The sequence below is a fragment of the Cucurbita pepo genome, chromosome 15, assembly GCF_057944985.1.
Source record: "Cucurbita pepo subsp. pepo isolate OVF chromosome 15, ASM5794498v1, whole genome shotgun sequence".
NCBI lineage: Eukaryota > Viridiplantae > Streptophyta > Magnoliopsida > Cucurbitales > Cucurbitaceae > Cucurbita > Cucurbita pepo.
The window spans coordinates 8,107,384-8,130,665 of record NC_141812.1 but is presented as its reverse complement, the minus strand read 5'-3'; the positions used below and the strand labels follow the sequence as shown (position 1 = coordinate 8,130,665).

At 35.1% G+C, this 23,282-nt stretch overlaps 4 protein-coding genes across 12 annotated transcripts; all 4 read right to left on the bottom strand.

Moving 5' to 3' along the window:
* Nucleotides 1-924: 924 nt before the first annotated feature.
* LOC111811340 (ribose-phosphate pyrophosphokinase 1) lies at nucleotides 925-7,346 on the bottom strand. Of its 2 annotated transcripts, XM_023698130.2 has the most exons (8): nucleotides 7,125-7,346; nucleotides 6,452-6,625; nucleotides 5,523-5,771; nucleotides 5,153-5,296; nucleotides 4,895-5,062; nucleotides 4,370-4,439; nucleotides 4,205-4,286; nucleotides 925-3,428 (listed from the first exon to the last, which is right to left on the bottom strand). In XM_023698130.2, the coding sequence occupies exons 1-8, from the start codon at nucleotides 7,260-7,262 to the stop codon at nucleotides 3,251-3,253; spliced, it is 1,203 nt and encodes a 400-aa protein (XP_023553898.1). In that variant the 5' UTR covers nucleotides 7,263-7,346; the 3' UTR covers nucleotides 925-3,250. The 2 variants fall into 2 exon arrangements, with proteins under 2 accessions (XP_023553898.1, XP_023553899.1); XM_023698131.2 differs by lacking the exon at nucleotides 7,125-7,346 and having other exon boundaries at nucleotides 5,523-5,778; nucleotides 6,452-6,593.
* A 4,009-nt stretch (nucleotides 7,347-11,355) lies between these two features.
* TOM2B (tobamovirus multiplication 2B) lies at nucleotides 11,356-13,630 on the bottom strand. Of its 5 annotated transcripts, none has more exons than XM_023698143.2 (5): nucleotides 13,412-13,626; nucleotides 12,760-12,858; nucleotides 12,581-12,645; nucleotides 11,849-11,923; nucleotides 11,356-11,748 (listed from the first exon to the last, which is right to left on the bottom strand). In XM_023698143.2, exons 1-4 carry the CDS (start codon nucleotides 13,544-13,546, stop codon nucleotides 11,881-11,883), a joined length of 342 nt encoding a protein of 113 aa, XP_023553911.1. In that variant the 5' UTR covers nucleotides 13,547-13,626; the 3' UTR covers nucleotides 11,356-11,748; nucleotides 11,849-11,880. The 5 variants fall into 5 exon arrangements, with proteins under 5 accessions (XP_023553911.1, XP_023553906.1, XP_023553907.1 ...); XM_023698138.2 differs by having other exon boundaries at nucleotides 11,849-11,939; nucleotides 13,412-13,611; XM_023698139.2 differs by having other exon boundaries at nucleotides 11,849-11,939; nucleotides 12,760-12,825; nucleotides 13,412-13,607.
* Nucleotides 13,631-14,409: 779 nt separating this feature from the next.
* Nucleotides 14,410-17,617, bottom strand: LOC111811341 (Peroxidase superfamily protein). 4 transcript variants are annotated; one of them, XM_023698136.2, is made up of 5 exons: nucleotides 16,812-17,617; nucleotides 16,547-16,703; nucleotides 16,271-16,462; nucleotides 15,956-16,121; nucleotides 14,410-15,033 (listed from the first exon to the last, which is right to left on the bottom strand). In XM_023698136.2, the coding sequence occupies exons 2-5, from the start codon at nucleotides 16,592-16,594 to the stop codon at nucleotides 14,612-14,614; spliced, it is 828 nt and encodes a 275-aa protein (XP_023553904.2). In that variant the 5' UTR covers nucleotides 16,595-16,703; nucleotides 16,812-17,617; the 3' UTR covers nucleotides 14,410-14,611. The 4 variants fall into 4 exon arrangements, with proteins under 4 accessions (XP_023553904.2, XP_023553905.2, XP_023553902.2 ...); XM_023698137.2 differs by having other exon boundaries at nucleotides 16,547-16,698; XM_023698134.2 differs by having other exon boundaries at nucleotides 16,547-17,617.
* A 148-nt stretch (nucleotides 17,618-17,765) lies between these two features.
* Nucleotides 17,766-22,837, bottom strand: LOC111811339 (tobamovirus multiplication protein 2A-like). The gene is made up of 7 exons (XM_023698129.2): nucleotides 22,683-22,837; nucleotides 21,948-22,203; nucleotides 20,862-20,961; nucleotides 20,542-20,622; nucleotides 20,363-20,467; nucleotides 19,145-19,354; nucleotides 17,766-18,019 (listed from the first exon to the last, which is right to left on the bottom strand). The coding sequence occupies exons 2-7, from the start codon at nucleotides 22,181-22,183 to the stop codon at nucleotides 17,912-17,914; spliced, it is 840 nt and encodes a 279-aa protein (XP_023553897.1). The 5' UTR covers nucleotides 22,184-22,203; nucleotides 22,683-22,837; the 3' UTR covers nucleotides 17,766-17,911.
* Between the last annotated feature and the right edge of the window lie 445 nt (nucleotides 22,838-23,282).

The following is a 23,282-nucleotide window of genomic DNA, read 5'->3' as shown; positions in this document are numbered from 1 at the left end:
CGATGATCGCGCTTTCTGCCCGTAAATTGGGGTACTACCCTACTTACTCTCTACGGTTTATTCGATGATCGCGCTTTCTGCCCGTAAATTGGGGTACTACCCTACTTACTCTCTACGGTTTATTCGATGATCGCGCTTTCTGCCCGTAAATTGGGGTACTACCCTACTTACTCTCTACGGTTTATCCGATGATCGCGCTTTCTGCCCGTAAATTGGGGTACTACCCTACTTACTCTCTACGGTTTATCCGATGATCGCGCTTTCTGCCCGTAAATTGGGGTACTACCCTACTTACTCTCTACGGTTTATTCGATGATCGCTCTTTCTACCCGTAAATTGGGGTACTACCCTACTTACTCTCTACGGTTTATCTGATGATCGCACTTTCTACCCGTAAATTGGGGTACTCTAAACTCTAAACTGAGTCTAGCAAGTATGGAGCTCAAATTCTGTCTCTAAACAGCCAAGACTTCCATTGAATCACAGAACTATGTAATAATGTAAGTATCAGCCCCCTGTTCTTCTTGATTTACAAAACTCTCATCACTTCGTCGACACGATCATGTTAGATCGTACAATTTATAGACTCAATTTAGATAAACACGAAGAACACAAGACATCGAAATGGAAAACTCCAAGGATTTGTTTATAGATAAATTCAATAGTTAGAGAACTAAATAGAAGAATGCATCACAGAAAAAACTAAATCAAAGAATACGGAAGATTTCGTCAGGATAGAGGCAAGCAATATCAATCATCAATCAACCGAAGAACTAAGCGTGAGATCGTGAAAGAGTGTTGGATGTGATTTGTGTGAAACTCCAAACGCAATAAATGCAGCCAAAACGAAACTGAAATCGAACCGAATGAGTTGAAAGACATTTAAAACTTGTAGGAAGCAAATTCATCGGCACAAAATGAATCGATTCGTAATCTGCTTGTTGAATTCAATTAAAACTGCGTTGAAGTGCACAAATGAAACAGAAATCAAAATGAATTCCAGATTTCCATCTCTCTCTTTCTCTCTCACTAGACATATATAAACAGCAAATCGAAGACGTAAAAGTCCAATCGAGAATCATCCAAGGGTGAAAATAAGAGAAGAAGCTCGAACGAACCTGAAGATGTCGAAATCGGTTCGGTTTTTCGGGTTCTTCCTCTTAGCCCTAGCGATTTCATCGTTGATTCAATCGGCCTTCGCTCTTAGAAAGTTTCCGAAGGCGATTGATTCAGCCGATTGGTCCACGGCGGCCTGTTTGGATGCGTTAAACGCGGTGGAAGGATGCCAGGGGGAGATCGACATGGCGATAAAGAGCAATGAGATCGAGGTGAGTTACAACTGCTGCAGGGTGATATTACATGGACTGCCGGAAAAATGCGCCGCCGTGGTTTTTTCGTCTGGTGGAGAGTCTTCGTCGGAGATTAGCGGCGCAGTGAAGGAATATTGCGACGGAATGGGAATTACGCCGCCGGTGCTCTAGACGGAGGATAAAGTAGGAGAAAATTGAGGGCTTAGAGTCCACTGTTGTTCGCATGGAATCCGGTTTTCTTCGATGAATCCACACGTTTTGGCTCTATTTGTGGTTTCATTTTACTTTAATATCAAAATAAATGGATTTTGTGAATCCAATCTCATGGTATAAATATAAGTAAACGTGATATCCTTACTTAAATGCAAACTATCTTGCTTGACAGCGAATTTGCAACTCTCAACACTGAGCAGTCAAGCAACATATGTTCAAACGGTTGGCCTGATTTAGGCGACGTATGCTCAAACCATTTGGATTTGTGTTGCCTACAGTCAAGCAACATATGTTCAAACGGTTGGCCTGATTTAGGCGACGTATGCTCAAACCATTTGGATTTGTGTTGCCTACAGTCAAGCAACATATGTTCAAACGGTTGGCCTGATTTAGGCGACGTATGCTCAAACCATTTGGATTTGTGTTGCCTACAGTCAAGCAACATATGTTCAAACGGTTGGCCTGATTTAGGCGACGTATGCTCAAACCATTGCCCTGATTTGGGCAACGTATGCTCAACCTATTGGGGCGACGTATGCTCGTCAGATTTGGGCGACCTATGCTCAAATCACTGTCCCGATTTGGGCAACATATGCTCAAACCTCTGGCCCGATTTAGGCAACGTATGCTCAAACCTCTGGCCCAATTTAGGCAACGTATGCTCAAACCTCTGGCCCGATTTAGGCAACGTATGCTCAAACCACTGACCCGATTTGGGCATAAGATTTTAGAAAACGAGGGCAGAGAAATTTTGAAAGAGTTTGAAAGCAAAGTTGAGAGATTGAAAACCATGTTATATGACAAACAAGCAAATCCTCGTATAAATTTGACAACTGATACATAATTCTATTAAATTTATAGCGTTTAAATCCGATATAACCTAATTCTACTAGATTCAATAGATAACTGATCCATTATTGTATGTCCTTCGAGAATTCAGAACATCAGTATATTCTATTATCTCGAACTACCTGCAAATCCTCGTATAAATTTCGAATGCTCTCATATCCCTTCGTGTAATGAATAATATTACTTCCTAATTGGTTGGAAGCGACTAATTTTCCCCACCCCTATTATGTTTTGACACCTACGAGCCAAGAAGGTAAAAAAAGTAATCAAAACAGCCAATAAGTCCCAAATGATTTAATTAAAAAACTCTTCACACGAATAAAAGGATGCTAAGTTCGAACTAAAACAGATAAACGAAACACTCCGTAATAGAAACCACGAGAAAATACGAAAATACGAACTTCCAAACTTAAAAGAAAATAGTATATATCAATTACCATTGAGTAAGATGCTCACATTGACAACTAAAACCCCGAACTCCAAAGCAAATAGTATATATATATCAATCACCGCTCGGTATGTCGGGCAGCTAGATAGAACTTAGTGACTCAAAATTGTATAGGCTTCTTATTTAAGAGATTGAAAATGAGAAACAGATATTTATACATTCCAAGGAAACTGAATAACAGGAACCTTTATGTTAGCTACACACCCTAATCTATTATATATGTAATCTGCCATAAGATTGGCAGAGCCTATTTTCTTGTTTTTTTTTTTTTTTTTTCTCTCTTTTTCTGCTAAACATGATCATTCAGTTGGGGGCTTAGCCCAAACTTATAAATAAGGGAACTGTATGCCAATTATGAAATAAGGTGGCCAAAGAACCTCCATAAATAAGGGAGAAGCGGCAACTGAAGTTCTGTAATTCCATAGGGTATTCATAGAAAAATGCTACTCACCGAACAATCGTCGTGAACACGCCAAATGGTTTCGCCCATCAAGTTTGCGATCGAGAGGACTGTCAACTGAGGGAAGTGAGTTTTGGGAGCTGGAATTGTGTTTGTAACGATCACTTCTTGGAAGATGCCACTGGAGAGCCTCTCAATGGCAGGGGGGCTGTAGATGGAGAACTTTGTTAGATGATATTTGATACTGAATATTGGAAACTTTTGAGGGCAGTTAATAATAACATCACAATGAAGAGATTTGAATTTAAGTGGTGATGCCATTAAGATTAGAAGCAACGGGCAACAGGATCTTTATTGATATTAATGGACATAGGGAGGAAAACGAGATCCCACGTCGGTTAAGGAGGAAAACGAAGCATTGTTATAAGGGTGTGGAAACCTCTCCCTAGCATACGCGTTTTAGAAACCTTGAGGGAAAGGCCAAAGAGGACAACATCTGCTAGTGGTGAGATTGAGCTGTTACAAATGGTATCAAACCTAGACACCTGGTGATGTGCTAGCGAGGAGACTGAGCCCCAAAGGGAGTGGATACGAGGCGGTGTGCCAACAAGGACGCTGGGCCCCGAAAGGGGGGTGGGATTGTGAGATCCCACATTGGTTAGGGAGGAGAACGAAACATTCTTTATAAAGGTGTGGAAACCTCTCTCTAACAGACGCATTTTAGAAACTTTGAGGGGCAGCCTAAAAGGGAAAGTTTTAAAAATCTTGAGGAAAAACTCAAAGAAGACAATATCTGCTAGCGGTGGGCTTGGGCTGTTATGAGAAGTTTTAGTTTTGCCTCGTCCCTATAAGAATGAAGGGAAGACGATATAGAACACGGAGAAGTAAGTTGAGTTCTTAGTCTAAATTCTTGACAGTGCACCAATTTGAATTCAACGCGTTATAGTAGAGAATGTTTTGAATCCAAAGGAAGAAGTAATAAACCTGAAAACAGCATGACTGCAACAAGCATAAACTTCTCTAGCTCCCTCTTGATGTAACAGTTCAGCCCCTTTAGTAATAGTTCCTACAAACCCACAATAGCTTATAAGATATGTGTTCAAAAGAACCATTCAGCAAAGTTGATATCAATTCAGATTCTAAACTCACCAGCTGTGTCAATCATGTCATCAACCATAACTGCAACCTTCCCTTTTACATCACCAATCAGGTTCATTACCTGCAAACACATTACATCGAGTTTTTAAGCCTTCAGCAATTTAATCCAATGCTCTAGTCCAGAATAGCTTTTCCTATAATTTTATAAGAGAGGGAAAACGCCATGGCATCGAACATTTCATATCGGTGTGATGCTATACAGTACTCGCAGCTCAGTGATCCCGTTTTTGGCAGACTCGATGTGAGGAATTTACATTCGACAACTTCTTACCTATTGGACAAGGCTGATATAATTTATTAATGAGCATGTCAATAAATTGATTTGTTAATGAACTCCAATATGGCCTAGACAATGTTTATCCTCAAATGCATCACTAATCATCACTAATCAGATTATTTACCCTCTAATTTCTTTGGTTGAGGAGTTGACTGCTGAAAACATAGGGAAAGTCCTGGTTTCGATTAAACCTTACACCAAAAAGAGATTCCAGCCATATAGAGTATAATGGAAAATACCTCGGCAACATTGTGTCCATGACGCCTCTTATCGACTATAGCTAAAGGTGCATCGGACAGCTTTTTAGCAAAAGCGCGTGCTCTGGCGACTCCTCCAACATCAGGAGAAACCACAACCAAATCACCAGAACAAATCCTCTTGCTAGCAAGATAGTCAAGAATCACGGGCTATAAAGTCAATCACAAACAATGCAAAATTCAGTAAAAATCCAATATTTCCAAATGCTGGCTAAAAGAAGACAAAAAAATTGAACCTACATGGCAATTTACATGATCCACAGAAATATCAAAGTAACCCATAGATTGTCCAGAATGAAGATCACAAGCAAGAACACGGTTCGCACCCGCTTCAGTAATGATGTTGGCAACAAGCTTCGCAGCAATGGATTCACGCCCTTGAGTCTGATGGAAGATTTTAAACAGACTGTTAACAGCAAATAATAGAACCACTTTCATCCAAGAACACTTCATCAAATCAACTCAATGTAAATACTTATATGCTCATAATATCTCTTCAGCTCAAACTTCAACAAAATACATCAAACTCGGATTCATCGTGCTTTTAAGAATCAGCACTTTCAAGCGTACACAAACATGAGTTGTGAAAATATGCAGCTGAAAATATTACCTTTCTATCAGCTCTAGCATATCCAAAATACGGAATCACAGCCGTAATATTCTTGGCTGAGGCTCTCCTACAAGCATCTATCATAATTAAAAGCTCCATAAGATTCTCATTAGCTGGGGGACAGGTAGGCTGTACTAGGAATACATCACATCCTCTAACACTCTCTTGCAATTGAACATATATTTCGCCATCCGCAAAACGCTTAATGTTAATCTTTCCAAGCTCCAGCCCCATGTAACAGGCAATTTCCTGAGAACTAAATAACTCAAATTTAGCAAACAAAGATAAGTCTCAAGAGAGAAAGAAAGATTTATATTTGCATGCTGAGCCAGATTGATGTACAAAACCATTCAGCCTTGTCAGTCACTTTAATTAAACATGACAAGTTCAGTCACCATCGATCCTCCATAAGGATGAACACAAAGAATATATTTATTAATCCACTTTCCCACAAGTTCGACCAAATCATCCAGAAAAGAAAAAAAATGGTTGGCGCATAAACTGAACTCATAATATTTTTCGCCATTATGAACATGCATTGATAGATCTAAATGAGCAACATAAGTGTAAAAATCATGCATATCCAAACTAATAAAGAGTAAAGGTAAAAACTATTTGAAATATAGAATGAAAATCAAAATATTACAATGAAGTTAGGAAAAAAAAATCATTTGATTAGCAAACAAGATGAGCAGGGTGACCTGCCGTTGACCAAGAAATCATTATTTAAACCCTTCAAACCCCCTCCACACAAAGGCAGGAAAAAAATAATCAGAATAAACTATCAAGAAAAAACCCAACACAGATCATGCCACCTCGATAGTGATTTCTAAACATTCATTTGAAAAGTTCAAATACAAACAAAAATTTCATTCCAGTGTAGCGTAAAAACTAAAAAGCGTTTCATGAGTACAACAGAAGAGCTTAACCTGTGAGAGTAAACGATTTGCAGACCCAGAAAACAATTTCAAGCGCGTACTACTCCTATTAACTATTTTCTCCATGCGAGCTGACTCCATGAACTTGGGCAGCGTCCGTTCAGTAACAATTGGAATTGTAGGCTTCCCGTTCACATGCTTCAAAGACTCGGATAGATCACATCTCTGGAAGAATTCAATTTTAGTTTCAAAAGAAAATAAAAAACACAAGAATTAACGCAACAGAACATTGATAGAGACACCTTTTACCAGAAACAAATTATATGTGTGGTCAGAAAAGTACATAATATAGCAGCACAATTATTAGAAACAACGAGGGAAGTGGAAACACCCCCAAAGCTTCACGTGACGCTAAAATTGTAGCAACAGTACATTCAACACTTAAAAAAACTGTTCTATCTCGTTTTTTTTTTTTTTTTTTTTTTTCCATTTATCATCAACACAAAAATCTCTCAAGTATATCAAATCCTCTCACGAGCAAAATAAACGAAATAGAACAGCAACGGAATCCGAAATTTCAAAAAGAACAAGAAACAGCGAAACATAACGAATCATCGTCATTGCATCATCAAACACACAAAGTCGGAGCCATCAGAACAACAAAAACAATTAAACTCATCTCCAAAACAAAGAAAACACGTATTCAAAGAAAGAGGAATCATACAACTCCGCCAGTGGAACACATTCGAATGCGAGAATCATTCGAAACAAAAGCTCCATGGTCGAAAGAAGCAACGGAGAACAAAGACGACAACGACGAAAAAGAATAAGACGGTAGAGTCAGCGCAGCCATAGAATCCATCGATAGGGTTATGCCGCGCAAGGCAGAATTCAAGATTCAAAGACGACGAAGAACAGCTCTGTGAGCTTCTTATATATACATCAATGGCGGTACTGCGAAAATTTATTTTTATTTATTTATTTATTTGTCTTAAAAAAAAATTGGACTTTTTTTAATTTTGGGCATTTTTTTTTTCCGGAAAGAAAAAGACGTCACGTGAAGCACCCAATACGCCGTCGTTTAGCGCTTTTTAGGGGCTGTTTGGCTACGCATTTAACCAAATTTACAACAGAATTTCAAGTCCCTCATTTTAAAATGACACGTACGCCCAACTTACCTAAAGTCGAGAAAATATTAGTTTTATTATTTATTTATTTTTTTAACTATTTACATATTTATTTTACTCCATATAAATTAAATTAAATTTTAAATAGCCTACAAATTCAAACCTCTAATCTTTAAATTAAATATATAATAATTAAATTAACGTTTACCGAGTTTGATCTCAAGTAAATTTTAAATTAATATTTATATTAAGAATATTATCGATAATAAATATGATGATGGATTTAATGTGATTATTATCATTAGAGGATTTATTTTAGTTATTATCAACTTGAATATAATTCAATAGATAAGACATCAATTATTATTTAAAAAATTGATGGTTCGACTGTCTGTTGTATTATATCACTGTTAAAATTAGAATTTTAGCTCCTGAATTTTCAAATTTGTTTAATGGGTCGATTTTTTTTTATAGAATAAATTCTTGACATATTTAAAAATTTTAAAAATTAATTGATTTACTAGATATAAATTTAGATTTTATGTCTAATAAAATCCTAAATTTTTAAATTTGTTTCTAGTAGTTCATTATTTTTTTTTTTTTTTTAAAGATATGTATGATTACGTCAAAATCTAAGCCTATTAAAATAGTTTTAAGATTTTTTTTAAGAGACTAAACTTGTAATTTAATTAAAAGATCATCTATTTTTAATATGTGGAGGGATCAAGAATACTAATTTTATACTAGTTGAACTATGCTGAAATTGGGTAAGAATTTGACTGATAAATTGGATATTAAACAACCGTTACTAAAAATGTGCACGACATTAGCTTTTGGAATCAAGCGGAATATCAAGTGAAACAAGAGGGATTATTTAGAACATAATAAACCGACTCAAACTTGGTGATATTAAAACAAAATTTGAGATCTCATTAAAACCATAAAACAACTCGAGGTCAATTCAATCATTTTATTTTGAAACTTAGGTGGCATCAAATAAATAAATAAGGTATTTAGAAAAAATTTGATGACTGAAAAACTCGATCAACCCAACCTAACCGATATGGGTTAAGTTGGGTTAAATTCACTACATTGATTCAGTTGGTTCTCCTAAAATTAGACTGAGCTAACCAAATCAATCCTAATTTATATTTAATTACCTTTTTTTCATACATTACAATGATATATACATATATTTATTTAATTTCATAATTATTTTTAGAATTTACAGGGTAATTTTTAAGTTATAAATCTTAATTAAATATTTAAAATAAATAACATTTTATTTTTATTAAAAATAAAAATTAAATAAATGACTCTATTAAACTAAACCAACTAATCCTAAAAAATTTATAGTTGGATTCAGTTGATTCATTATTTAATAACAATTATTTGAAATTGAAAAAATTTACAACCTAAACAACTAGGTTAGATCTAAAAAAAATGTTCCAACCCTATCTAAGCCAGCTCACGAACACCCATACTTGAACCGACCATTGAACTACGACTTAAACCAAATTCACATAAAAAAATCATCAATATGCATGAAGTAGAAACCCGTGATTGAAACACAATGTTAATCAAAAAAGGAAAATTGAGGGAGACTGGAGAGAAGTCGAGTCAAAGAGTCGCACCATCAAACCGTGGGAATGAAAACTGAAGCCGACTCCTAAAGCTACGATCAACTTAAATAAGTTTCTTTTAATATTTTTTTTCATATAACGTCACATGTTGATTGTTCGTGTTCATCTTAATTCGATTAAAACATACCATTTTTTTCTTCATTTCCACGTGGAAAAAGGGAATATTAAGAGTACTCTACATTAATCATAGAGGATTAATTAGTCAATTATATGTTAATCAATCGTGTCAAATTAATGACCAACCTTAATAAAGTATATTAATTATTGGACTCATAAAATTGTAATTTCTTAGTCAACTCATGTAAATTCGACAAATGTCAACCATTCATATGCACTAAAATATTTCATATTACTGAAATTTTAGTTTTATTTAAATTAATTTATTCATTTATCTTTTGGTGAAAAACAAAATATATAGTTACAAATTTGATTTAAATAAATAATTTTAATGAAAAAGAAATAAATAATAATAATAATAATAATAATAATAATAATAATAAAAGTGAGGGAGGCAACAAAAATGAGCTTAAATTAAGAAGGATTTCAAATTGAAGGGCATACGTTATGGGGTTTGTTGGGAGAGTTGAAAACTGAAAACAAGCTTAATTGGGAGACGTTTTTGTGAGAAGTGACAAAATTGAGCTATTTGGTTCATTCTTCTTCGTTGTCACATTGTCTTTCTCGTTTCTCTTTTCTTTTCCTCGTTGTTGAGAAATAGATTATTTGGAATGCAATGATTAACTATTTGGTCCGGAAGCTCATAAAACTCATGAACGTTCGCTTTTATGTTTCTTCTCGTTCAAGAGTATAATGATTTAGTCCTAATCGAATTAATCTGGAGTCCTTCCTTTTCCAACCAAATCGATAATAGAGTGGCTTACTTGTCACCGTGAAATCATATCGAGACATGACATGAACGTAAGAAAACGCCTCCAATGAGATCAAATGTAAGAAACGGTACAAAACACCCTATTTCGGTAGACTAGCCTACAAGGTAGCCTTGACATGCTCCATGGTCTCACCGGTGATACCCTATCACCATCAGGTATGTCATGCGTAAGATAAGAAAAAGATTAGGGTAAATGCCACTAATTAAATATATTGTTGTTGCTTGACCATTATCGAATGAATTTGTCACCATTGATTGTATTATTATTAACGGAGTTCTATGTTTATTATGATATAGCTCATGATATAATTTATAGTCGCGAAAAGTAGACTTATGAATAATAATATGTTTGTTTTAGAATCATATCTAGAGGACGTGAAAGGGGTGTAAATGCCCTACTAAAAACTTAGTAATAACTACAAATGATATTTCTCAACGGTAAAGGGTTTGCCCATTGGAGTAATTTAAGAGCATTACTGGAACAAAGTTTCGTGGGTCCAACCACGGTCTAAGCAAACAATGAACTCTTAAAATCGCTCACGATTGAATAGTTGGGTTTCACAAGTTTCATTGATTCTACATTGAGAATGAGAGGAAAGCAATGCCTGAAAATGGTCAGTAACGCGTTAAGTGTCCCGCTTAGAGAGTACGTTCGTATGGTCGAGTATCTGGAAGTTGTTTATAGTAGCACTATGTATTTACTAGGATGACGCAGTTGGATCTCTACACAATCCAACTCCCCATCCCAAAATCCAATCATCATATTTTGAAGCATTTGGTCTCTCCACCAAATTCAGACAGCTTGTTCTGCAAATTCTCATCATTCCTCACAGCCCACGACTTTGAATATCGATTCAATAGTAAAAAACCTTCGCCAACTTTTGAATTGGCAAAACAAGAACTTTATGTGAGAGTCGAAGCCCCATAAACGGAATTTGACAGTTTTTTGATAGGGGATCAGGTTGGTTTTCTTTGGAGATGGAAAATTCGCCCACCTGATTTTATCAATTCGCAAATTCTTAAACAGATTCTCATTTGAAACAGAGCAAGCATCATGTAATTAGAAACCCGAGTCCCCAAAACCAAGATATAATCACACACGCTTCAAAATTACAAAACCCCATATCGAATCTTTACGATATATCAAGACATTGTAAATGAATGACAACATCAATTTAACAAACAAGACACGCAGAATTGAATCAATCGATTCATAGGAATTCTTTACAAAACAAGTGTGAGAAAGAATGGGTTACAGTTCACATTCAGTGAGCATCAATATACACGCAGTAACTATAATTCAAATTTGTTATCATTATGGTTCTGATCATATAAGGTTTTGCCACAAAGGCAATAAATTCTTACAAAAGCATCCAAGATGGGAAAACGAAATCCTACAAGTAGATAAGATAGAAAAAAAAACAAACAAACAAACAAATTCTTACAAGGATCTAATTCTTACAAGGATATGTGCCATTCATTAATTTCATTTACTCTATTTTTGCAACATGACGAGAATGGCGTTAAACAAATTAAATTGAGGCACAGACATGCAGTATCATACAGGACAACAAGGAAAAAGGATAGGGCACTTACCCTTATGATCCTATATTTACACTGTAGGTGACACGTTCTAGAAGGGCAGAACTGTTAGTCCACATCTTTCAGTTGATGAACAGACTCGATTTCCTGGAAGAGTAAAGGATAAACATTAGAAATTGAGTGAACAAACTTCTATAGAACAAGACAACCCCTCATCCCAAGGGGAAAAGGGTCAGAGGAATCGAACCTCTTTAGGGTGTTGGATTTGGGAGAGAGATTTTAGTTGGGTGCTTTCCATGTTTGTAAGTAATTGCACAACAGTCTGCAAATGAGGAATGCTGCAAACATTTGGAGTCTAGTAAACCAAGACAGAAACCAAATTGATCATAGACGTAAAACTATATATTTAGAAAGAAGAGGTTTATCTTAAACTTCGACATAGAACATTTATTCTTGTGGGGGTCGAGTGGGGGTCGAGTAAGAGTAGAAGCAGTTTTTACTAGATACACCAAATAGCAAGAACAATGTAGTAATCATACGATATAGTGAACTAGGTGCCTAATGGATATATTAGGATGTCATCCATCGATATTGATTTCTTCGGGTCACATCAGCAACTTCATTATCAAGAAAAATTTGTTTGGAGAGGAAATATCAAGAAAAAAGTTGCTACGAAGTTGTTTAGTTTGCATAAGAGATTCTCAGCATTCTAGGAGTTTGTGGTACATCAGAAAAATCTTAAAACAGAATAGAATGAGAGCATTCTTCATCCCTGATAAATTTATCAATTTTAATATTAAAGATGTTGATTATAATATATCACTGGAAAACAAAGAACTTAATCATGTACTTCAATAATTGTTATGAAATTTATGGGAAATTATGGGTTTCTTCAACAAAGAAATAACGCATGATCTTGTACATTTGAATATGCAAATAGAATTAATTCCACCAATGCATGTTCAAGGAAAACAATAACCTTTCTAGTCCCTTCTCAACATATGCATCTAATGATGAAACCACTTGCGGCATCTGCTCTAAGATCTGCATCACAAGAAGAGAAGGGAAAGTTCTATTAGAAGTTTTTGCTAAGAAGTTCAATTAATATTAAATGAACGGAATAAAAACATGTTCAGTTCATTAATTGATTCAACGTACTTTCTCAGTATTTTTTATAGTTGATGCTTTCGCCAAAAGGTTCTTTGGCAATTTTGCTAACTGAGCCTGCAGGCAAGATGAACTATATGACAAACTCAACTGAAAACAACGCAAAACGTAAGAAACTAAAAACAAAATTGCATGTCAGCAATATGATTAAAGCTTCCGACAGTTGAATTCATCTCACGTAGACAAAATGTGAAGAGAAAAATCGGTGGTAAATTCCAATTCAATGTACATGGTAGGGATTTCTGAAATTATGAGACCTCGATGCAAACAACACTTGCACCGTCAAGTTTCTGTACAATATTACAAAATTTCTTCGAAACATAACGTGATTTCCCAATTAACTGAAGCCAGAAAGTGGAAAAGATACAAAACGAACAATTAAGGTTTGGCAGTTCAATCATCTATTAAAACGAACAATTAAGGTTTGGCAGTTCAATCATCTATTACGATGATTCAAGATCGTAATCAATATTCCTTAAGAACTCGCAAGATAGAACGAAACTGAAATCTAAACAAACATATATCAAACAAATTCAGGCATCAGATCTACCGATCCTACTCCTAAGAGTGCCGTTCGAATGAACTCGTAAAGCTTCAGAAAACATAAACGAGAGAGAGAGAGAGAGAGAGAGAGAGAACATGCCTGAGCCGAAGAAGATTGCTGCATAAGATGAAGGAGATTTGAAGTGGATCGAACTGACTGAGAAATGTGGTCGGCCACCATGGCTTTGGCCGTACCGTCTCTGTTGCTTCGACCTGATGCGGAAGCGGTCGCCATTGTTGGTCGTCTCTCTCGCCTGAAGCTTCTTTCCTCAGAAGCAGACTCACTATTTCTTGGATCGCTCGGCCCGTGAAAAACTCACCGCATGGGCCCAAGCCCAATTTTGTTCAGCCATTTTTTAAATTTTATAATTGAAAAACACATATTATTATTATTATTATGATTATTATTTTCCAAATACTTTAGCCACGTGTCACAATTAGAAATGTCAAATGTCTATTATACCCCTGAGTTTCCCCGATAATACTATAGAGTGAGATTTTTTCCCGTTAGCTAAATGTGATTAGAGACAACAAATACATTCCTCGTACTCATTCTCGCACCCGACCCTGCCCAACTTCCCACCTCTCCGAGTCTCATTATTAAATTTATTAGGAACTTTTTGTATTGAAAATAAAAATTATTTATAACCGACGTATATTTTTAAAAAATATACTTAAAAAAAAAAATCTTATAACGATGAAAATTGAAATAGGAAGGATGACGAGATGAGAGATGATTGTCTGTGTCGGCCCCATGAATATAAATAAAAAATAAATTGAAGGTATGCATACTGAACATTTTATATTAATACTCGATGTAATTTGCGATTGTCATGGTACACATATTGCCTACCATAAACTTCGAAAGAAAGATCAAAACATACATTAAAGATGAACCGGTTTGTAATTTACTGTACCTAAAAGTTTAAGATATCATGTTAAACCACTACTCGATCTAAAAAACATAACAGAGTTCGAAACACGAGATCTCTGACTATGATTCCATTTTAAATGATCACTTGATCGGAGAAAAATATAAGAAAAAGCTAGTGATTGGTAAACCTACTATAAATTTCGAAACAAATATCACAACGTACGTACATTGAAAATGAACAGATCAGATTGACGTATTGTTAAAGTATTGATACACTGTAACCTAAAAGTTTAAGCTTTGATACATGTTAAATCATTGTCAATCTAAAAAACCATAACAGGGTTCGGAGCACGAGATCTCTTACTATAAAATTCTATATTAAACGAGCACTCGATCCAAAAAAAAAAAAAAAATATAAAGAAAAAGCTAGTGATTGGTAAACCTACAATTGGTTCGGACTTCACCGAGATTGGCAGTGAGGACGTTGATGTTCCCCATCTTGACAATGGACTTAACAAAGGAAGCAAAGAAAAGGGTTTGATCAGAGGCATAGCTCCAAACTTGTCTTGTGATCTCACCTTCATGGTCTTGGGTTATGAGCACATTGTCGGACCCCAAAAGGGCTTTCCCTTCAAGAATGTTGAGGAAATAGTGGTTGTCAAACCTTGCCGGTGTCCTAAAATCTAAGGGCGCTACCCTCTGGTCTTGCCCTGTTTCAGGGCATATGGACCTTAGGACTCTTCGGTAACTGTTGTATCTCTCGTATCTGTCGTATTCTTCTTCTGGGCTCGTTTGGTATGCTCTTTGCCTGAAGCTCAAGCATCTTGCTTTCCCTATGGTGTGGCTTCCTTTCCATAATCACCATTGTAGGTATTAGTGTATCGAAAAGACACTTTAGGGTAAATAAACACGATTTTTACGTTTTGTTTCCAAAGTTTCGAAAGTCGTAATATTAAAGTTTTCAAGACTAGTAAAACTCGGTTTGAATGTTGGTCAGGAATTGATTTTTAGAAGGATGTGGTGGTAAAACTCGAAATACAATTGCAAGTCACTGCTTAAACTTTCTCAGATTTAGTTTTGATCTTACATTCTAACAAATTTCTAGCCAGATAGTTTTGAACTTTTTAAAACGTTTGAAACAAAACATAAAGGTTAAGGGTATTTTTGTAATTTAGCCAAATATTTCAATTACATAATGTATAACCTTTAAAAATGTTTGAAACAAAACATAAAATTTAAGGGTATTTTTATAATTTAGTTAAATATTTCTATCGCGAGTTATTTATGACGGTGACGAGACAAGTTTTATGTTATGATATTTTTGTTTTGAAAAGAAAAAAAAAGTTTAAATCAAATTTTACAACACTATTTTAGTTGAAAAGCACAAAGAAAATTCTATTTTGGTTCTCGTCCTTTAAATTTTGGTTCATTTTAGTCCATATATTTTCAAAATGTCCATTTCGTCCCCATATTTTTTAAAAATGACCTGTTTGGTCCCTTAATTTTTATCTTTTTTTTTTTCTTTTTTTCAAAAGTATATATTAAAACGTTGCAAATAAAGATTAACATGATCACGTTTAAAAAGTACAAGAACCAAAATGAACATCGTAATAGTAGAGAAATCAAATTGCACCAAATTTAAAAAGACGTGAACTAAATTGAACACTTTAACGCTAAAATGACCAAAATGAACAAAAATCGAAAATACACGCACTAATGTAGCATTTAAACGTCAATAATAAGGATCATGAAGCAATATAAGTAACTGACCTGATAGGGCAACTAAATCATAAACATCAAGGCCCTGTTCATGAAAATTGGCAATTAGGGTCTCAAGAGAGGAATTGGGTGAAGGAATGTATTTGTTGGCTCCATCAAAGCTCGCTTTCAGAGAGTCCTTCCTCCCCAACAGCACTTGCCATCCAGGTCCTCCTCTCTTCTCAAACAACAATACAATAATTCAACTTAGTTCCATACTCTAACGCATCCTATTACGTTAACACTAAAAAATATTAACGTCACGGGAAAAAATGACATATCGAAAGAAAATAAAATATAAAATTAATTGGAAAGAGAGATTAGTACGAGCTCAACAGCATCACGAGCAGCAATGGTTAAGATATCAGCACAAGACACAGTGTAAGGACAAGCATCTTCCAATATGTATTTTATCTCATCGATAACATCGAAACCACGAAGGGAGTTTAAATTTGGAGCCGCTTGTTTTTCGCTCACCATCTCGTGATTACTGTCTAGAAGAATTGATGCATCACATCCCTATTATATCAATGAAGATTTTAGATTATAATGTCACATCGAGGGACTACAGATTTTCAAAAGGCAAGTGAGAAATAGACGTACCATAACAAAACAATCATGGAAATGCAAGCGAAGGAGTGAAGCAGCCATTCGAGGATCTTTGAGCACGGCAATCTCGACTTGTCGTCGGATAATATCTTCAACAAAGGGGCATGTTTCTTTGTAGTAGTCAAAAACCAAAAGTCCATCATCCCCTAAGCTTTCAATTCCAAACAAAAACACACCAAATATTACAAACAACAATATCTTAAGTATCTCCATATTGAATGTATAGACAGAGAATGAAAGGCAAAGGAACAATCCCTACCAGTTTTCTTTATAGCAAATGGAATCCACTTTTTACCTCAAGATATTCCCATTTGAAGATTTTGATCAAAGTTGATGCAACCAACTCTACCCAACTCAACCTCTTTTGGAGGCTTTTATACATCATTCTTTTCAAGCAATCCCATAGTATCATAAGAAGAATGTAAGCTGGTCTTGATCAAGCCATTGATTTAATGCTTTTTGTAAACAAGAAAAGAAAAAGGGGGAATTGTTTTCAAGCAACTGCATTGACTAATTAATGCTGAATTTCTCAACAAAACAGTAGTCAAAGCCAATGGTTTAAAAATATACATATATCAAACCGACCTAAGTTTTAAAAGTCAAAACTAATAGTATGAGATAAACAAATTCATAATATCAATAATCGAACTCATATCCTAAAATCCTAGCTGAAACGCCTTCAAATGGCTGTCTTGTAAATAGCTCAAGAAAAAAGTGGTTGGAAGTATACCAGGTCAAGCCCACCGCTAGCAGATATTGTCCATTTTAGCCTGTTATGTATTGTCATCAGTGTCACGATTTTTAAAACGCGTCTGCTTGGGAGAGGTTTCCACACCCTTATAAGGAATGCTTTGTTCCCCTCTCCAACCGACGTGGGATCTCACATGAAGTCTTCATGCTTTGTACACAGAATAAACCAGAAACAAAGCTCCAAAACCAGGGCTAAAAGATTATGAAAATGCTAGCAGATATTGAATAAATTTAAGGACATCTTGTGAAGTCGAGAGGACTTGAGGAGGGCGGAGACTGAGCATGACACGGAATAACATTGCATATTTACTTGGATTGAACTCACAATTAAAAGTAACTTCCAGCAAGTAGTCTTTTCCCAAGTGAGATGGAGCTTACAATCATTTTCCTTGGTCCTGTGCTGACCCATCCGTCTAGAACAAAAAGGAAATCCAAATGTAGAGGAACGGTTTCACACAACAAATAGTTACAAATTTCTTTTTCTGAAAAGTTTAGGTTATACAAGTACAGCCTCCAGAACAACCTCTTGGTTATACACAAGTGGAACAAGCATTCGACCCGCTAAAACGCTAAAGTAGAGTAAGAAACAAATAATACAAGACATACTGATCACATGATGGTGCAGCGGCTCTTTTCTTCTGCTGGCTGTTGGGCAACTTGCTGAAACCTGTGAGACTCAGATGGGTTGTATGTGAACTCGGAAGTATCCAGCCCATACTGTTTCAAACAGAAAAAGAACCAACGTCAGAATTGCAATTTATGCAAAAGAGGTTATAAACATTACATCAGAAGCACATTGTGAAAAGAAACTGCTCATCAGATCATACATGAAGTAGTTCATGGTCAGGGGGAAACGCTACCACACAAATCTCCAATTAAGAGTTCCAAACATATATACGATACGTAGAACGGTGGGCAGTTGATCAGACACCATTCAATCATAATAATTTATAGAAGTAAAAATAAGAATTTGGGTCCTCAAGTCCGCGATCTGATTTTAGTAGCAGGGAAGAAACAAACATGCAGAGACGGAAAATACTATCCCAGGCAGGAAGCTTTACAAATGTTCAAATAGGATGCATAACGTCTGGAAATCAAGATTTTAAGAAACCGCACTTTTATGGAGAGACATGAAAGAATAGATAAGAGCATACAAAAAAACCAAGTCTGAACAAAAAAGTGTCCAACGCTAACTACTGAAATAGATTCCAAACGATCGAAATTCAATTGTTGAGATTGAGAATTATTGATCAGATTAGTTGAGCTCTGTTGTCTTCAGCTCAGTGTCAACCAATAATGACATCCAAATTTTGTTGGGAACTTGAAATAAAAATGTCAAGGATTGATCCGCATGAGTATCTGAGAGGAACCTAAGGACTATTTAACAATGAATACTCAATCATATGAGCTATTTATACAATTTAAAAATGGAATCTCCCAACATAAATACAGAACATAATAAAGTGTCATCTGAAGTCCTAGTATCCACTAGGAACGCTATTTGACTGGTTAGAAATATTATTAGGGTATTGAAGGCATATTAGTAAGTAGATAAGGAGCTTGTTAGTAGGAGTTGAACATAATAGAAAGTGGGAGGAGCATAAGGTATGCAATTGTGTAGTGGGTTAAAGTGGTAGTGTCCAAACACCTCGAATTACTTATAGTTATTGTAGTTCCTCTATATTTTATCTTTCAATATGTTTTAGCTCTTGGGTTTATATCAGCATCGTTTAATTCTAGTAAATGAAAGAATAAAAGGAAAGGAGGACCTTTTGTTTTTGTCATGTCTCTCTACATTCTAATTATTTTCAGCGGCAAAATTCAACCTAGAAGGGGTTATACCTTTTCCCTCATTCGTGTACTCCAAGCATCATTTCGGCTTGGTCGTTGATCAAGTGCCCCAGCAACAGGTACACCAGTTGCAGGAGCAACAGGCCTATTGATCAAAGGTTGTCGGATTTGTTGCCTTGGAGCAATGTACTCATCATCACTGTCGTAGTCTGCAGGACTGTTTGCTGCACGAACCACAAGAGCCAACAAGAAAAGGAGAGCCTGCAAATACAATGAAACACAATATTACAAGGTGGAAATCACGATTTCAATGAGAGAAAAAAAGAAGTTACAATCAGTGTAAAGCAAATAAATCCATGGCCAAATTGGTAAAAGGGAGTTTATAGATAAGTGGCTTAGGCAAAAGCACAAAGTTGTTAAATCAATAAAGGGAAAAACAAAAGTAAAGCAAATCATGTTAGGGCAACATTGAAGTATTACATATAAGTCTTCTGAGATCAACAAAACCAAATTTTTAATTATTGATGAGAAAGTAAAATGAATTTCTATTGCAAATCACAAATTGGAATTAAAGAACCTACCAACCGCATATGTTAAACTCATGCGGAAAAAAATGCACTAAACCAGAATTCAAGAGAGATGCAAAAAAAAAAAAAAAAAACAAAAAACAAAAAAAAAATCTCTAAAATTTGATGAGGGGCGTAGAAGTACATATTCTTGATGATAGACTTTCAGCAGCAAGAAACAGGTCAATCTGTTTCTTGAGAAGTGCAATGTTTAATGCACACAAACATAGTAAAGAATGGTATACAATTCAATCAGTAAAGAGTAGATAACTAAAAAGATACAATTAAATCAGTAGAGTGGATAACTAAAAAGACTAAAATAAGATTAACCAAAAATCAGAAAAGAAAAGGAATTTAAAATGTCATTTGAATTCAAAAACAAAAATGGACCAAATTGGGATTAACACATCAATTATTGATACAAATCCATTTGATAATTAAATAATAGATTTCTAGCGATATATTCTATTAATCATTATATAACTATTATGTTCTATAATAAAACAATTACAACAATATTCAATATTTATGCAAAATTAAGTTATATATTCACATGAATTTGAAATAACGAAGATCCCAGTAATTTAGTAATTACAGTGCATGTAACATTTCTGCTAAGCAAGACATTCAGAGGTTAGAGCAGTATTAGGCCTCCGCCATGCCAGTCTAAGATTCAAAAGCTTCAAAAAAGGGGTTCACGTACCTCAAAAATTACAGCTCCTAGTGCAACCCATCTGATGATTTCCCACTTGTCTTCGAGGAGTTCATAGATCTTATCAAAGTTTCCTGTTTTGTCCCCAGGAATTTCCTATGGAATAACAGTAATAATAATAAGAAAATGAACTAAAATTTCAATTTTAGTTTGTGAGGTGAACCACTCACATCTCTCCAATGTTTGTCAAAGAATATGAAGGCTGCACATCCTACTTGCACCAAAATCAGTAGAAGCACCAAAACTGAATACTGTGATCATTAATTAAGGATACAGTAACATAAAACTCAAAGGGAGATCACTGTCAATTTTTTAAGATTAAACCGTACATATTATCATGACTATGTTGTATTATATTTAAGATCACCATCTTATCTCTATGAACAGTGTAGTTATCCCGAAGCCAACAAGTTGTTCCCTGGTGGCCTAATTGTTTCATTACTAATTCATAAATCAAACAACAATGAAGCCATGCAGGCAAATAGGATACACAACTTAAACAGCATCCATTACGTGTTGCAGCTCCAATGCACCCAAAACAAGAAACAACAAAGATAATGACTCCCACAGCAATGAACAAGTATATGAACCTGCAAAAGAATTAAAATAGAAGAAACAGATTAAGCAGATGCCAGAAATATCCATACTATTGTAAGCTGCTAAAATGTACTAACCGATGACATGAATTTGCTTACATGTGAAGATTCCGGAGTAGAACCCTTTCAGATTAAAATTTTTTAAAAAATAATGAAGAAGAAGAGACAAGGATGTCACATCCAGTACTTTCGAAATGGCATATCATTATTTCAGTACGAAATATCTTATATTCTCGGCCGTAACTTATGCAATGTACAGCAAATCAATATGTACACCAATTCCTATACTTGATGAGACTCTCAATAAACTGGCTCGAGTTTCCATGAAATTATGTAATAAGAATAAAAGTTGAAAAGTGATAACATTTCCATTTAGCAATATAGATTCAATATCGATTGTGATTCACTGATGCACTTCAAGCGTTTCTGTTATTAAAAGATAAAATAGACAACCTTTTGTATGTTTATTTTTATTTTTTAAAATATTTGTGAGCATCTGGGATGTTCTTGAAAAAAATAGAAACTATCCATTGTGACAGCAAACTGAACTGTTTCCAAACAAACAAACAGAACCTTAAAAGTAAATGAGATTCTAAAACACTGAGTGATAAAGCACTATTGTAGAATGTTTGGGAAATTCATAAATTTCTCATCTTCAACGAGTGAATCCATAATTCAGCAGCTTCATAAACTTAATCACATCATGACGTTAATCATGTACCTCTCATTCCTTCTTTTTCTTTTCTTTTCTTTTTTTCTACAAAATTGAGAGGTTATCTAATTCTTACAACAGGAATTGGGGGGAAGGGCACGATGGGGATCGAACTTCTGACCTAGGGGTAGGAAATATGACCACCAAATCAATGAGTTACCTATGAAGCTCAATATCCTTTATTTTTCAGAAGATTTGTTTCTGCCTAAAGTCAGTCATTACATGCAGTAAGAAACATACATATTATATTTAAAAGGAAAAGTCATACCAGGCCTTTGGAAGATGATCAAAGATGTTAGAAGACAGAGACACGGCCATTAGCATTGGTCGACCAAGCTGGACCAGATCGTGATCACCACTCAACGGAGGTCTTGGGATATCACTAGGAGATTGCAAGTACTCAACCAACAAGTAAATCCCATACCCCACCATGGCAAGACCCAGAAGGGATAAGAAGAAGTTCAGAAGCTTCAACAGGCACTCAAAGCACCCTCTGCAGGCCATCCTCTATACGCTTTCGATCCCTAAAAACAACATTTGAAATGTGCACCATACATGCATTAGAGCGCTAACTAATATCCATTAAAAAAACAAACAAGTTCATCATACATACAGCTAGTCATTTCTACCGCTAAAATATCCCAAACTTCAAGGAAGTAAGACAAATTACAACTTCGCTAGAACATTCGTGCATTAAATGTGATTCATATCAAATAAACACGGATCCCAATCTAGAATTTAGCTACGACGGCTTCCAATTTCCAAAACACCTGAACTAATAAAATCCTCATAACCTTCAAGTTGCATCGCAGCATCTCAGCAACCAAACGGAATACTTCCCTTCCTACGTCGTCCATCAAAGCGGAATTATTACCAAAACCATCACAAATTCGTCTCGATATCCATATTCTCGGCTTTAGAATGAAATCATACAAAACTCCGCAATAGCGAACGTAATCTAATGAAAACTTAACACGATCAAGGAAGAAATCGGAGAACTTACAAATTCAGAGACGATGATTATCAGATTGCTCGCTTTCTCGGACCTCGAAATCAGAAGAGAGAGAGAGAGATTTAGAAAGACGGTCCGGTTCTCCAAAGGCCAGTTGGCAATTGAGATTGCACCCTAGTGGCTCTTTTAATTGGAAGACATTTCTGTCCCTACCTTTACGCTTGGATGGCCGGATATTTCGGGGACAATATTGTCAATTTCGGATGACGGCACTTCAAACAAGAATAATTGTCATTTGCCCCCTCATTAATATTTATTTACAAAACAGACCCTACTTTTTTTAGTTTGAAATTCCAAATTTATTTTTAGAAAATGATTATTTTGACTTTTCTCTTAATTTAATAATGTTCGGATAAGGATTACAAATTTTTTATTTTTATAATAGGTGTAAATATTTTAATCACACGTTAAAAGTAAATAAATTTGAATGAACTATAAAAAAAAATAGTATTTAAAATAATAAGTTAAAATTTTTAATTCATATCTTTATCAAACACAAAATTAATATATTTTAAATAAAATTTAAAGTAATTTAACATTTTAATTAAAATAAAAAATTGTTATTAGTGACTTTTTTTTTTCTATTTTTAA